The following is a 15,611-nucleotide window of genomic DNA, read 5'->3' on the forward strand; positions in this document are numbered from 1 at the left end:
GGTAAAGGAATGTAAAAAAATAAGTATACAACAAAAAAAAGACTAAATTTTAGATTCCACTTTCTTAGAAATCCTGGCTGACAATATCTTACATGGCAACCAAGTAGAATCACTTATAGTTCTCAAAAGCTGCCACACTGCTTAATAGCTCAATACTTCATACCTGCTGTTTCCTCATCCTGAAATACTTACTCACTCCCCACCATTCTTGATAAACTCACACTCTTCCTTTAAGACACTTCCAAGGAGAGCTACCTGCTTCTTTCTGCGTGGTTCCAGCATCTCTAAAACTTAACCCTTATTACTTTACTTACTGTAATTCTGGGACAATTATTTGATGCATAATGCAGGAAATATGAATAGATCAAGATACTAGGGACCTGGACTGTATAACATTTATGATTGCTGCCAGTTCTAAGATGTTTGATTCTCATATACATGTAGCTTCTGACACTGGTGGCTTTAACAAGTAAACAGAGGTTTTGAAGGAGCCTTCATTTGCTTATGCGTTAGTCTTTGAATGGGTAACTGCTATGATTTGAATGTGTTCCCCAAAGTTCATGTGTTGGAAACTCGATCCCCAATGCAGTAGTGTTGGGAGGTGAGGCCTGATGGGAAGTGTTTGGGTCGTGGGGGCACCACTGTCACAAATGGATTAATGCTGTTATCATGGGAGTGGGTTCCTTATTAGAGGATGGGTTTGGCCCCCTCTTGCTCTCTCTCTCACCCTCTCTTTGCCCTTGCACCATGGGAGAATGCAGCAAGAAGTCCCTTACTAGATGCCGGCACCTCAATCCTGGACTTTCCAGCCTCCAGAACTGTGAGGAAATAAATTTTTGTCCTTTACAAATTACTCAGTCTCAGGTATTGTGTTACAGCAGCACAAAATAGACAGAGACAGTAGCCCTTGTCACATTGTGATCTAAGAGCCAATACATCAGCCACATAGTGCTCACAGCTTCAGAGGCCAGGACAAAAAGAAGCCACTCTTGTGGTGTTTAGGATACACAATAGGTTTGTGGGCTGCAGCCCTGGAGTTAAACTTACAACACTGTCATAAAGAGATGAGGAATAGCTCAGAAAAATCTAGATGCTTTCTGCTGGATGCCTTTCTAAGAATGTCCAAAAATACCATTCATTGGTTTAAATATAGTATTTCCAAGACAAGTTACTCCCTTTTGGTGTGTGTTAGGGGTGAGATTATGCTATTATGTGAAACACTGTGCTTTTTACATATAAGCTGTCATAGCCATTCTAGGTCATGTGTGGTCTCTTAATGCCACATAGACTGGGAAACTGGTGAGGCAGTGTGGACAGAATGTGGCCGTTAGAGCCAGACACACCTGAGATTCAGTCCCCCTCTACCAGTTACTACTGTGCAGCCCTTAACTTCCCCGAGCTTCAGTTTCCTCCTCTGAAAAATGGGAACTTTCTCTTATTTTATAGGTGTGGAAAGGATATAGAGGCTCCCAGGCCGGGCGCGGTGGCTCACGCCTGTAATCATAGCACTCTGGGAGGCCGAGGCGGGTGGATTGTTTGAGCTCAGGAGTTCGAGACCAGCCTGAGCAAGAGCAAGACCCTGTCTCTACTAAAAATAGAAAGAAATTAGCTGGACAACTAAAAATATATAGAAAAAATTAGCCGGGCATGGTGGCGCATGCCTGTAGTCCCAGCTACTTGGGAGGCTGAGGCAGTAGGATCGCTTGAGCCCAGGAGTTTGAAGTTGCTGTGAGCTAGACTGACGCCACGGCACTCTAGCGGGGGCAACAGAGTGACACTCTGTCTCAAAAAAAAAAAAAAAAAAGAATATAAAGGCTCCCAGCACAGTGCCTGCACGTGGTAAATGTTCAATACAGTAGTCCTTCCCTGTCTGAGGCTTTGCCTTCCATGGTTTCAGTTACTCACAGTCAACTGCAATCCAAAAGTATTAACTGGAAAATTCCAAAATAAACAATTTATAAGTTTTAAACTGCATGCTGTTCTGAGTAGCACGATCGAATCTCTCACTATTCTGCTTGGTCCTGAGCTGGATGTGACTCATCCCTTGTCCAGCATATGCATGGGCTGTCTATGCTGTCCGTCTGTGAGTCACTCGGTAGCTGTCTCAGTTATCAGATCGACTGTCGCGGTATCCCAGCACTCATGCTCAAGTAAGTCTTGTTTTACTTAATAATGGCCTCAAAGAGCAAGAGTAGTAATCCTGACAGTTCAGATACGCCAAGAGGAGGCTGTAAAGTGCTTCCTTTAAGTGAAAAGGTGTAAGTTCTTGACTTAACGAGAAAGAAAAAAACCTTATGCTGAGGTTGCTAAGATCTAGTGTAAGAGCAAATCTTCTATCCATAAAATTGTGGATATTTATTGTGAACAGTATATTGTTATGATTGTTCTATTTTATTATTAGTTATTGTTGTTGATCTCTTATTGTGCTTAATTTATAAATTAAATGTTATCGTAGGTATATATGTATAGGAAAAAACATAGTGTATATAGGGTTCAGTACGATTCACGGTTTCAGGCATCCACTGGGGGTCTTGGAACGTATCCTCCATGGATAAGGGGAGACTACTGTAAATGATCACTAGCTATTATATTTCCCTAGTAAAACAGTTATTAAAGTGATTTTAAGAACAAAAGCAAAACACCTTCAATCCATTGCTATATCTGTCTGTACTCTGGGCACAGTATAGCAAAATTTGTTTTCTCGTTTGCTGTGCATGGAAATAAAAAGATATAACCAATAAAAGATTTTATTTAGTTAGAAAAGTGGAAAGTATCTTGAGAAATCTTTGAAAATTTGTATTAAAGCAGGTGAAATAAAGAATGAAGAAGGCAGACCCTAGAAATAATTTACTTTAAAAATCAGAATTTTCTATGTTGTGCACCAGAGAATTTCATTTAATATGTCAAGTATTTACTCAAAATAAATATTGAATACACCAAGAAGTTTCTGCATTCAATTTTTGCTAAGAAGTTTCACCCTGGTCAGCTGAAACGTCCCTCTAAGTTTTCAAGAAGACAAAGTAAACACAAACCACATCATTTTCCTTAAAGAAAGTCACACCAAATTAGCTAGTGTGTCCCCATAAACCAGGAATAATGCAAGTATATGAGTAGAATTGTGAGCAATTTCATATCTACGGCATGTGTTTTTGATAGATTTTCATAGATTTTGTGTACATGGGGAGGAAGTACACATCCTTTATCATCTCCAAACGATGAGTCAGGCCCAAGCTGAGGGAAAGATAGAAGACTTGGTTGAATGAGAAATGCAAGTTTTGGTTTGGACTATACTTTTTAACACACCTGAATATATGATTGTTTTACTATTTCAACAGGGCTGGAAAGCCAAGGGATTTGCTAAGGGGTGGGGAAGAGGAGAATCTTTAGAGTATGTCTGAAGAGAGGGATGGAAGGGAAAAATAAAGCTGCTTGTGATTGCATCCTACCAAGTTTAACCAATCTGACAAACAGATAATCTTGCGTAGGTTGTTCTATGGTGTTATTCCACAGGCTTATCTTGAGGTAGGCATAAGAAACAGCACAATGCAACTCAACTTCATGTTAAATATCATTTACTATGATTTCTCTAGAAGAATCCTTGAGGAAACATCTCTATGAGTTTAGTATCGGGGGTAGTTTGCTTCTTCTGGTGTGCTTTTATCCAACTGGTATGCCAAACACAATATGAAATGGGGTGTCAGCAAGAAAAGTGCATTCTATGGAATGTATTTTATCACTGACATGGTTTACAATTGCTGACACACGGTGATAACATGAAGCAGATCAACTTTCAGTCTGCTTTCTCGTAGTTTATACATTTTCCACAGAGAATGCACCCCTTTATTTCCTATTCCCCACGTGGGCTGCTCCCTCTGTTTTTATCCTAAGGACGCTCTGAATCATGTGTCACAGCTGAGTTTTCCATCTTTGTTTCGGCTCCTAGAAAGCCTGGAGTCAAACTTGTATGCCTCGCCCCCTGCTTGACAGTGCATTTTGTATATTAGGCCTCATCCCTGGTTCCAATTTAGACACCATTTTTTTTTCACTTTCATCCTTCTCTCTTTTATTTTTAAACCTACTTCTAATTAAATTATCTTCCTGTGCATGTCTTTGTAAGCCCTTTTAGATCCTCTCTGTAGCCATGTATAGAAGCAATGTAGTAAACAGAAAGAATGATTTTTCCATGCACATATGAAATCATCTGTGTGTAGAATCCCATGTGCAGTTCATTCTAGGCACAACATAAATGCAGCAGACAATCCTAGAATGCTATTTTAGAAGGTTTCCTTAGGAAACAGCACCATGTGGCATAACTCACCTACCCCAGTAGTGTGATCTCCCTTTGGTCCTGTGTAGGAAGTGGGAGTTTCTCCCCTCCTCCTGTGCCAGCTGCTCCGGTTTCTTTTCTCCTGAGTAAAGGCACATTCATCTTGTTCGAAAGTACACTCCCCAGGTGGAGGTGGAAGGCTCTCTGCAAGGAAACAGCAGCTGTTGCAATTGCTAAGACACTTTCAATGAATGTGTGTTGCTGGCATTCCACTCTGCAGGAGTGTTTTCTGGCCACATGCCACGCAATGGAGAGGCAGCGCCCCACCGGCCGCCCACCTACACGAAGCTCCTACCCCTGGCTAGAGGCTGCACTCCACCATTGGTCCTGCCACAGAGGCAGGGAACAATCAGAAATCTAGATTGAAAATACTGGGATACATTGAGAAAGGAACTTTCTCTAAATTGTGAATTTATGTGTGTGAATTAGCTTTCAAAGCTCTGACAATTGGGGGTATATTGCCTTTATGAAAATACGGAAAATAATAAAATTAAGTAATGCAGGAAATTTCTCCAGAAATCATGATGAGTGAAGAGTATCCTCAGAACAACGCTAGAGTTGCTTTGTAGGAGGTACCTTTAGCTTCCCGAGGAAGCTAAAGGTACCTCCCGAGGCAGAGCTGTGCAGAGCAAACGACAGAGTATTTATTTATTTCTCTGTGCCTCAGTATTCTTGTCTGTAATGTGGGAATGTTAATGGTACTTACTTCATGGGCTTGTGAGGATTAAATGAAATGGTGTATGTAAAGTGAAAATTTCAAACATGAAGTTGGCAATAATTATTAGTGAAATAAATATTAGAACTTGTTTTGCCACCTAGAGCCTTATTTTCCTTTTCCAAAATCAAATGTTTATGTCTTTGAGTACTATCTACAATAACTTTAATAGTTATTATTAGAATGGCACTACTTCCTAATCTTTGTCTGACCTTAGTTGTACCAACTTACATCTAGATTCTTAGCAAATTTTTCTAATAAATAGCCCATCTTTTATGTCTCTTACGTGATAATTATTTTACTTCGTTTAATTTTACATACTAGCTAATGAAGCCTCATTCCCTCTTTTTAAAATTTTTTTATTGATTTGTGTGGGGTACATGTACAGTTTTGTTACATGGATATGTTGCACAGTGGTGAAGTCTGGGCTTTTTGTCTAACCCTTCCCTCTTCTATGCCTTGAGTGTAGAGATTTTTATCTGTGTTGTCCTTACAGTGCTTGGCAAATCAAAGGACTAAAACCAAATTGTCTTTTAATTAAGTAAATATGGAGATTCTTATTCAGTGCCAGATGGACACCAAAAATTGCCTGTTCATCAATGAAATGGATACCCCATGATTTAGGATGGATGGTAATTAGTAGATACAGATCAATGATCTGGGTTGATGTATGCACCGTTTTCTCATTAGACAGAATGTCCCCCACACAGCTAGCTACCATGACTTTATTTTGTCACTATCATCAATGTTTGGTCTATTGTTCCACTGTCATTTGATTCACTTAGAAAATACTTATTTTATTAAAAGTTTAAAATTATATGCCTAGCTAGTAGCTGTGAAATAAGAATTTCATCAATTATTGCTTGACAATCTACATTCATGTAAGACAACAACAACAATAACAACAGTAATAATTTTAGTAGAAGATATTTGTTTGTAAAGCACTGTTTTGCGTCAGATCCTCTGCCAGGGAATGTATGTGTATTATCCTCAATATTCAGGTAGATATTACATATTCCCCCTTACAAATGAAAATCAAGGGGTTAAGTCACATGTACAAAGACATACGTGACATTTGAGTCACCATTTCTAAATTCCAAAGCTTACCACACAGCTCTGCAGAAGACACTTTTGTCAAGAGAAGCAAAGGACAGACTAGCACAGATGACATGTATGTGGTTCTTAGAGAAACAGGAAGTGTAGTATAGGCCGGGGAGATAAAGAGCTTAAATGACTGCTGTCTTACCTGGAGACCAGCAGCTTCCCAATTGCATTGTAATGTCATCCAGGGCTATGAGCCCACAGTCCCAAAAACTTTTGCATAGGCTCATGAAAACCACCTGCAATTCATAAAAATAAAGCTGTAAATTCTGTTAACCGAAAATTGGAAATTCTTACAACCTGGGATTTACTTAGCACAGCAGGCATGCATAAGCAAGCTACAAACACTTCTTCATTGTCCGTGTGAATAACAGAACACATTGGGGTGAAGAATGGTTATCATTTATACATGACCCTGGAATTACTTATATTATTTTTTTGAGTGGAGTCATCCTTATAGTGATAAACTGTGCACAGTAATGCTAAAATCAGTGGCATTGTGTAAAGAATTCACAGGAAGGGAGAGAAAAGTCTGAGGTTAACTGGAGGACAGAGAAAAGCGTATCACGTTTTAAATATTTTCCCCAGATAATCCACAAAGAATATAGAGTTGATGGATTTCCAACATTTTTCAAGCATTTTCAGTACAAACGCTACTGGTATTTTGGAAATGACCTTCTGGCAACGTGCTTCCTTCGCATTGTGAACAAAGTCCCAGTGATTTGCCATCTGGAGACTTAATGTTCCATTTCCAAAGACAAAAATCTATGTCCCCGGTCGGTATCGCTGATAAAAGCCCTAAACACTGTTATTTAATCAGTCCAAACATTTTATTGTTGTATGTGAAGGAAAAACAAATCCATATCATAAATTATTAAATTTATTGTGCCAGAGAAAGAGAGACAAGTCTTGGATTTCTTCCCATTAGGACCATTTTTAAGGCTACTTTTCATATATATGATGAGCAAAGAGCACTTTAAAAAGCTTTTACATTATATTTTCACTGTACTTGCAGTTTACAAACCTGCTTCGCTTGTTTTGTTTGAGTAGCACAAGCCCAAACAGTCCATGTTCAATTCCTCAATTACAAATCTCAATTCAAACAACGACAATAGATGGTATAGCAGAAGCTAAACCCTACTTATGAATAATGAGAACATTTGGTTTTTTTAGGTTCTAATCTGCAGAATGTATGTCTTAAATTTATTTGTGTTATCAGTAGGGTCCCTTTGCTCTTTGATGATCAGATTCATTAGAATATCAAATTTATTTAAAAAGATATTTTAAAATCATATGACAGCTTACTAGTATGCAAAATACAAAATGTCTTAAGCCAAGACCTTCATGATAATTACTAATTGTAAGATGTGTGAAGGTTTATTTGCACTGTTCTCACATTACTTTCAATTATAAAAAGGAGAGTTTAGAGTTATAACAATGCATAACTGTATTTACAAAGAACAAAACAAAACAGGGAGGGTTTTTGGTTGTTTTTTTTGTTTACCTCTGTTAATTTTTCATCTTTGTGAATTCTAGAGAACATGTAAAATATGTTACTTGCAAGGTTTAGGCCTGGGAACTTATGCCCCATTTGCCAAGCAACTCTGAATGCAGTTATATAATATCAGCAATTTTTATTGTTACATGGAAAGAAATATTAATCTGTCTCATAATTTATTGAATTAATTGTGCTACAGAGAAAAAGTTCTTGGCTTTCTTTCCTTTTGGCAGCTTTAAAGTCAATTTTTCACAAGTGTAGCGAAAAAGTAATTTTTGAAAATGAATATGGGGTAGTGAAATGATTCACTATGTAAATCATTGCCTGCATGAAACGCAAACATTTGGTATGGTAACGTATTCTAAAGAGGGGATATATTAATGTGCTTCATGTGTTTACTATAGCATTATTTTATAATGACCATTAAACCAAATAAGAAAGCAAGCGAACACCCAAAATTTCAAAAACAGAAGAAATAAAGAAATAATAATAATCTAAGAAATAAGCCATCATTAGATCTGATAACTTTTGAATATTAATCAGTAGTACAGAAATGTATTCCTCTCATAATGTTAAATGAAAAAAGCTGGTTAAATAAAATAAAGTAAAACAAAATCATATCTAACTCATCTGAAAATATATTTAAAAAGCCAGAAAATTTTACCAAATTTATAACAATTACATTAGACTCATGAAATTATGGGTATTAAACAGAATTTCCTCCTATTTTCTATTAATATATTTGTATCTAAAAAAGGAAATCAGGTGACCTATAATTAAAATGTGGATAATGAGTTGGTCATTATCATTTCCTAGATTGTCATTGTCTAGTATAGTAGCCACTATAATAGATGCTCCTTATGGACATCCCACACAATTTTTGAACTGCCACAGTGGGTCCAATGAAATGTAAAAGATGTTTTGGACAACAGCAGGCCACTAGGTTGTTCCCATATTAGAGCTTTTCTACACTTAGAGCACTTGCCAGACCACAGGTTGTTCTGTCTGATAAAGATCGCCAAAGTCAGTTAGCTTCTGACTGGATTCTAACCATGGCCTCAAGCCTCAAGTCTGTGGAGCAGTTGTCTGTCAGCACTCCAACCAATACGCAAGACAAACACTACACGATCAGCTTGTTCGGTTTAACACATTGGATCTCCCACCAGCTACTAATCATGCCGATAATGTCAGCTCCTATTTTGGGGCCACCAGTTTAGATTTTGTGGGCCACGTGAGGTAGAGAGGTTATTTCAGGAGAGTTGGTGACCGGGCTGATGAGTGGGCCTGGTTGAGAGAGGGCAAAGGAAAAGCCGAACATCTTGGCCTGTTCTTAAGAACTCTCCCCCGGGTCCAGTTAAGAATGTGACAAGAAGGGAATCAGCCATGGTCTACATTCCTGAGGGGATTAACCTCTTGTTTATTTATAGATGCTTTTAAAAAACAGCGTTTAATTCATTTTAGGCAGTATTTCGAAGCAAGTGGAAAAATCTCTAAAGACTAGAAAAAAATCTTAGGCAGCTATATTAATATCTATTTAAGAGGAGAGAAGATGAGAGGGACCAAGTAAAGTGATATTTCTCAGACAGGTGTTCCTGATTTAATGCAAATCACTTAAAAGTTGGGGCAAATTGAATTTGTGTAAATCAATCTGTTTCAGTGTACTAAAGGTTCCAATCCTTAGGTACTAGTAATACTTTAACATGTTTGTTTTGATGGAGAATATTCATTGTTGAGGAAGCCTACCTAGACTAACTTTGAAAACACAAATAGGCAGTGAATGGAGAGCCATAACAACATATGTGCAAAGACATAATTTTAAATATAGTCAAGTTAGGATCAACAATATTACTTAAATTATTCTTTATTATACTAAAAATAGACATTGTACATTTTTTTAAATCTACAACAGAGTATTTCAACCTTAGCACTACAGATATTTGGGGCCAGATAATTCTTTGCTGTGGGGGACTGCTCTGTGCATTGTAGGAGGTTTAGCAGCAACCCTAACCTCTACCCACTGATGCCGGTGTTACCCTCAAGTCGTGACAATCAAAAATGTCTTCAGACATTGCCAAATATTTTTTAGGGGGGCAAAATCTCCCTGGCTGAGAATCACTGGTCGAGAATAGTAGAAAACTGTGGTGTGGATTATAAAATCCCACTTACTAAATTCCTATTATGTGCAGTCTGTGCTAGGCACTTTCAGATGTGTTACCTCATTTTTGGATTCACCGCTGATTTCAACCTATTTATTCTCCTGACTCAGCATAAGAGTGTTTTATAAATGGACTAGATTGACTTAGTTTTCTCTTCTGTATATCACCAGGTGTTGGTTCAAACAAGCAATGAAAAATCCTCAAGTCCTGGGAACAAAAGGTAAAGGAACAGAAACACAAGGCAGATGGACTTAATACTCAAACTGAATAACCATCTCCTAGATTACCAGGGATTTACTCTTCCAATTTCCTACTTCACAAAACTGCAATTATCGAGGGTGACAGAATCTCCTCTTTGTTTTCATCTTTCTCCCTTTCGAAAAACAATGATCTGCTCTCTAGAAACAACATAATGACATGCAGCAGAACCTAAAAGACAACTGAGCAAACTTTCCTCGCAATGTATAATCTCAACTCTCTTCTAAAGTTTTTTTGGGGGGGTCGGTGGGCGGGGCAAGGGGGTTGCTGAGGAGAGAGTCTGTATAGAAACCCAGCTCCAAGGCTATGTTAGTCAAAGGGGCCAGACTGCCCCTAGGCCTGTAAAAGTCCAGAAAAGTTCCTGATGAAAGTACCCAGGAAAGAAAAAGTAGAGAAATAGGCCTGTCAGGAATTCATTTTCTCAAACCAAATCAGGTTAGGTTTAAAAGAATCAGGGTTACTGATGTTGACTCTATGAGATATTATAGTTTAAGAGCTTCCAAATACGACACATAGGATTTTTTTTTTTTTTTTTTTGAGACAGAGTCTCACTCTGTTGCCCTGGGTAGAGTGCTGTGGCGTCAGCCTAGCTCACAGCAACCTCGAAGTCCTGGGCTCAAGCAATCCTCCTGTCTCAGCCTCCCAAGTAGCTGGGACTACGGGCATGCGCCACCACACCCGGCTAATTTTTTCCTATATATTTTTAGTCGTCCAGATAATTTCTTTCTATTTTTTTTTTAGTAGAGATGGGGGTCTCGCTCTTGCTCAGGCTGGTCTCGAACTCCTGAGCTCAAACAATCCACCCGCCTCGGTCTCCCAGAGTGCTAGGATTACAGGCGTGAGCCACCGCGCCCGGCCTCACACATAGGATTTTGCAGGGGAAGGAAGAAATAAGCTTTGTAGGAAGCTGTGGAATATACTAAAATAAAACCTTTGCTATGCAGTTAAAGAGAGTTGTTTGTATTAAACAGCTGAACACTGGCTGACTTAATTGTTTTTTCACTGCCTTTAGAGTAGTTTCCACGGCTTGTTTGATAGACATAGTGCGCCAGGTTGTTGGGTTAATCCATCATCTACTTTACCAATTGAATATCCCCATTTAGGCCTATAATTAGCATGGGAATGATAGGTTCCAGAAATTGCCTTCTATGTTCAGATAAAAACATTTCAATCCTTTGCCAACAACACCATAAGTTACTCATGTTCACAAAATGAATCTAGTTAAGTTCTTATTATGTGTGGTGGACCTCAGTAATTTACCAGATGGTTTGATTCTGAGTTAAATTTAACTTTTCTTCTGATGAGGTTAAAAATCCTTTAAAATCATTTGCACAGATAAATTTGGATGTGGCAACTGGAGAGTTGGTGGAATAGTTATTCACAAAATTACTATAATTCAGTCAGTGAAATTCCAGAGCCCTTCTAAAAGATGCTACTGGTGTAATTGCAAGATATGGTATATAATGTAATTGCATTCATTTAAACTGTGTGACAATAAGTTGTAATAGAATTTTAAAAATATGAAAAGCACAAAGCCAAACAAAACAAAAATTCCAATATTGAGATAACTTGGTAAAAAGGATGGAATTTTCACAGATCCCTAAAAATAGGCTGACTGAAGCTTTATCTAGAAAAGTGAGTGTGAGATTTCAGCATTCTTAGAATCCAGCCGGGTTTTGGGAAATAGTTGCTAAAATGTAACAGCGTTCCTCCTGCAGATACTATATTTGGTCTGCATATCCCACAAGAGGCAGAATGACCATGTGTTTTTAAATAAGTCTTTAGCTGACCAACACTTTTTTTCTTAAAGGACTCATCTGTTTTGTTTTTTCTTTTTTTAAAGACCCATCTGATTTAATTCAACTTTTGGCTTCGACAAGCAACAAAGATCGAACAGCTTCCAATTTTTTCCAGTGTGAAAGTCCTTCTGCTCCCAGGACGCTTCAGGTCTGGGGTGGAGGCCACACTGTGATAGAATACAGGCCTGTAGCCGAATTTTATCATCACTATTTGGGTGGTAAACATCCAAACCTCTCAACTCATGGATTTCAGAAATCTGCATTATTTTTGGATCTTTTGGCCGAAGAGAAGGGGAGGGGAGGTTCCAGAAGAGACCTCAGAATCAGTCATATTTTAGAAAAGAAAAAGGCCCGGAGAGCCTATGATACAAGCTCCCATCGCAGCCCGCTGCAGACCTAGGCATGAAACATGATCCCTGATAGAGCATCCTGCATTACACCACCCTGCTCATTTTTCTCTGTTTTGCTTTCGGTATTTTACAATATGATTCTGAAAGGCATGATCTTGAAACTCTCCAATTAATAGCACTGGATCAAACATATCTTTCACCTGTGTTTATGACCAGCTTCCTGTTGTTTCGCCTTATGCGTATAGAGTTTTCTGTAATTTAGCACAGGAGCCTGAATCTTACGTGGATTGTGGCTGAGTTTCAGAGCTGGCTGAAATTGAACCTGTCATAATCTCTCCTCTTCTCCACGGTAGCATTTCCCTCACCTCAGCCATGTCCTTGTCTCTTCTCTCTGTGCTGAAAATTCAGGCCCTTAGGAGAGCATCCTCCAAACTCCCTCCCACCCTCTCCCGCCTCCACATCTACAACCTCATCTTCATTTCACTTTTTCCTTTTTCTTTTCACTTTTTTTCCTTTATTTTGACAGCAAAGTCTGTCTGACTCCACAGTTCCTATTTTTTTCAGCATGGGACAGAGATGACTAACCCCACACAATTAATGTTGAAGATCCAAGTGGAAAATAAATGTGAAAAGCCTCTGAAAAAATGAACATCAGACAATGGTAAGATGGTATCATTTTTGGTTTTTTAGACTGTCTAATTTGATATCCTAACAATGAGGACATTATTATATAAAATTATCCCATAAACCTTTTATTATCACTGAAGGAAAACAGATGTGAATGCCTTCTTGCTTTTAACATATACTCCTCCGGAAGGCAAGTGGCCATTTGGTGACTTCTTATAGGCCTTCAGGATGCCCTGTGATTTTGCATGAAAAAAACAATGCCGAGGTGGACACACCGAGGTGGTTTCTCTCTGGCCCACCTCCCTTAGGAAGTTCCCCTGGTCAAACACTTGCCTGACCAACGTAATGTAATGTAATGTAATGTAAAAACCAATTTAATTGTCATAACCAAGGATGGCCATCATAGTATGGAGTTATTGCTGTGGTTCACTTGGACGGAGATATAAAAATGTCAGTCCTACCAGAAGACATACAGAATACAATCATTAAATGGCAAAAAAGGAAGGAATCTAGGTCTTTCTCTTGACCCTCAAGGGTTTTCTCTGCTTTAGATGAATGGCTCCTGGGTCAGGAGAAGACAGTAGGCACTTTTAGCATTACCCTGCTAATACTAAAACAGGAATATGGCCTTTGCCCTAGTCATGCCTGAGACATAGAGGCAATTGTTAGCCTGGTTTTCATTGATTCCCAAGGCAAGGTGTAAATCCCTCACTTGATGAAGAGCCACAGTTAAAGCTTACATAACTCTGACCCCTTTTTAAATATACCACAACTTATTTAAGCAACCCTTAAAAATTAGACAATTGGGTAGTTTCCAATTTCTCAGTATTACAAACATTACTGGGATGAACTCTGGTAGCTAAATCTTGTGCATAACCATGGTTATTCTTTTATGATAAATCCCTGTAAGTAGAATTATTATGTCAAAAGGTATGCACGTTTGTGTGCTTTCTTTCTGATTCATGTAACTGAATTGTCATCAATTTACCCCTATATCAGAGCATATGAGAATCCTTATTTTCTTGCATCCTTATCTTTCTGGGGTAATATTTTATATATATTCATATAAGCAAACACATATGTATTTATATATATATATACACACACACACACGCATACAGTCACATGCCATATAATGATGTATCAATGATGAACTATATATATATATATATATATATATATATGGTGGTACCATAAGATTATACTACCATAGTTTTAATGTGCCTTTTCTATGTTTAGATATGTTTAGATACACAAATACTTGCCATTGTGTTGTAATTGTCTACAGTATTCAGTACAGTAACATGTTGTACAGGTCTATAGCCTAGGATCAATAGGCTATAACAAATAGCCCAGGTGTGTAGCAGGCTACACCATCTAGGTTTGTATAAGTACACTCTGTGATGGTCACACAATGATGAGATTGCTTAACAACACATTTCTGATAATGTATCCTTTTCATTAAGCGACACATGACTATATATTTGTACATATGTATATTTGAATATATACTCTATTTAACAATTAAAAAATAAATCTTTCACTTTAGACCCCCCAAATATATGTGTTTGTGTGTGTGTGTGTGTGTGTGTGTGTGTGTCTATAAGTAGGTATATATATTTATATATGCATATATATTTTTGGGTCTAAAGTGAAAGATTTTTTATATATAATATATATTTTAATATATAAATATATATTTTTATCTATATACATAATATATACATATATATTTTCTGGTTGAAAGTGAAAGATTTCTTTTTTAATTAATAAATCAAACAATATAAACAATATACAGTATAAAGAGAGCTGTTAATATAAACATCACACCAGGGGCCGGGCTCAGTGGCTCACGCCTGTAATCCTGGCACTCTGGGAGGCTGAGGCGGGTGGATTGTTTGAGCTCAGGAGTTTGAAACCAGCCTGAGCAAGAGCGAGACCCCGTCTCTACTAAAAATAGAAAGAAATTAATCGGACAACTAAAAATATATAGAAAAAATTAGCTGGGCATGGTGGCGCATGCCTGTAGTCCTAGCTACTTGGGAGGCTGAGGCAGAAGGATTGCTTGAGCCCAGGAGTTTGAGGTTGCTGTGAGCTATGATGACGCCATGGCACTCTAGCCCGGGCAACAGAGTGAGACTCTGTCTCAAAAAAAAAAAAAAAAAAAAAAAAAAAATCACACCAGGGTATTATATTTTAAAAATATTTTTAACCATTCGGTAGATGTGTATATTATTTTATTATTTTTAAGATTTCTTTGATTATAAATGAGGTTGGATATATTTGTGCATTTATTTTCTAGTTGTATTTCTTTTTTTCTGATTTGCCTGTTTATAGTCTATATCTACTTTCCTATTTCTTAGTTTACCTTTTGCTTATTGATTTATTAGAGTAAATTTACACATTTTTATTAAATGTATTAAGTGTTTGTCATATATGTTGCAAACTTTTTTTCTGGCTTGACATCTGCCTTTCAGATTTGTTTATTAGGCATTCCTTATTTGAAGGATAAAACAAAGGAAGAACCAAATGTCTTGGTTTGAAGACTGACATGACATGGAAGGCCGCACACAGTAATTTGTACTTGAGAATTGTGTAGATACACACATAACCTGGTATTATGCAGAAAATAGAAGTGTGTGGCCCATCCGTGGTGTGATGGGAGACGCCATAGCGAGTGGTTTGTGGACTCACTGGAGAGAGACTTTTACTAGAGGTGGGTACTGAAAAGATAGAGCAGAAAACATCTGCAGAATGACATACAAAAGAGGGAGAAAAAG

At 37.8% G+C, this 15,611-nt stretch overlaps 1 protein-coding gene across 2 annotated transcripts in view; it reads right to left on the reverse strand.

Annotated features, from left to right (window-relative positions):
- MAMDC2 (MAM domain containing 2) overlaps positions 1 to 15,611 on the reverse strand; it is a 157,542-nt gene that overhangs the window by 27,220 nt on the left and 114,711 nt on the right. The window contains exons 10-11 of one of the 2 annotated variants that reach the window (XR_001137359.1): positions 6,289 to 6,382; positions 4,323 to 4,471 (exon numbers count right to left, since the gene is read on the reverse strand). Coding sequence is in view for 1 of the 2 variants with exons in the window: in XM_012641595.1 (XP_012497049.1) it covers positions 4,319 to 4,471; positions 6,289 to 6,382 (247 nt within the window). In the remaining variant the exon portion in view is untranslated. Of the gene's footprint in view, positions 1 to 4,318; positions 4,472 to 6,288; positions 6,383 to 15,611 lie in introns of both variants that reach the window. The other variant, XM_012641595.1, reaches the window with a different exon arrangement.

The sequence above is a fragment of the Propithecus coquereli genome, unplaced genomic scaffold (genome assembly GCF_000956105.1).
Source record: "Propithecus coquereli isolate 6110/MARCELLA unplaced genomic scaffold, Pcoq_1.0 Scaffold166, whole genome shotgun sequence".
Taxonomy (NCBI): Eukaryota; Metazoa; Chordata; class Mammalia; order Primates; family Indriidae; genus Propithecus; species Propithecus coquereli.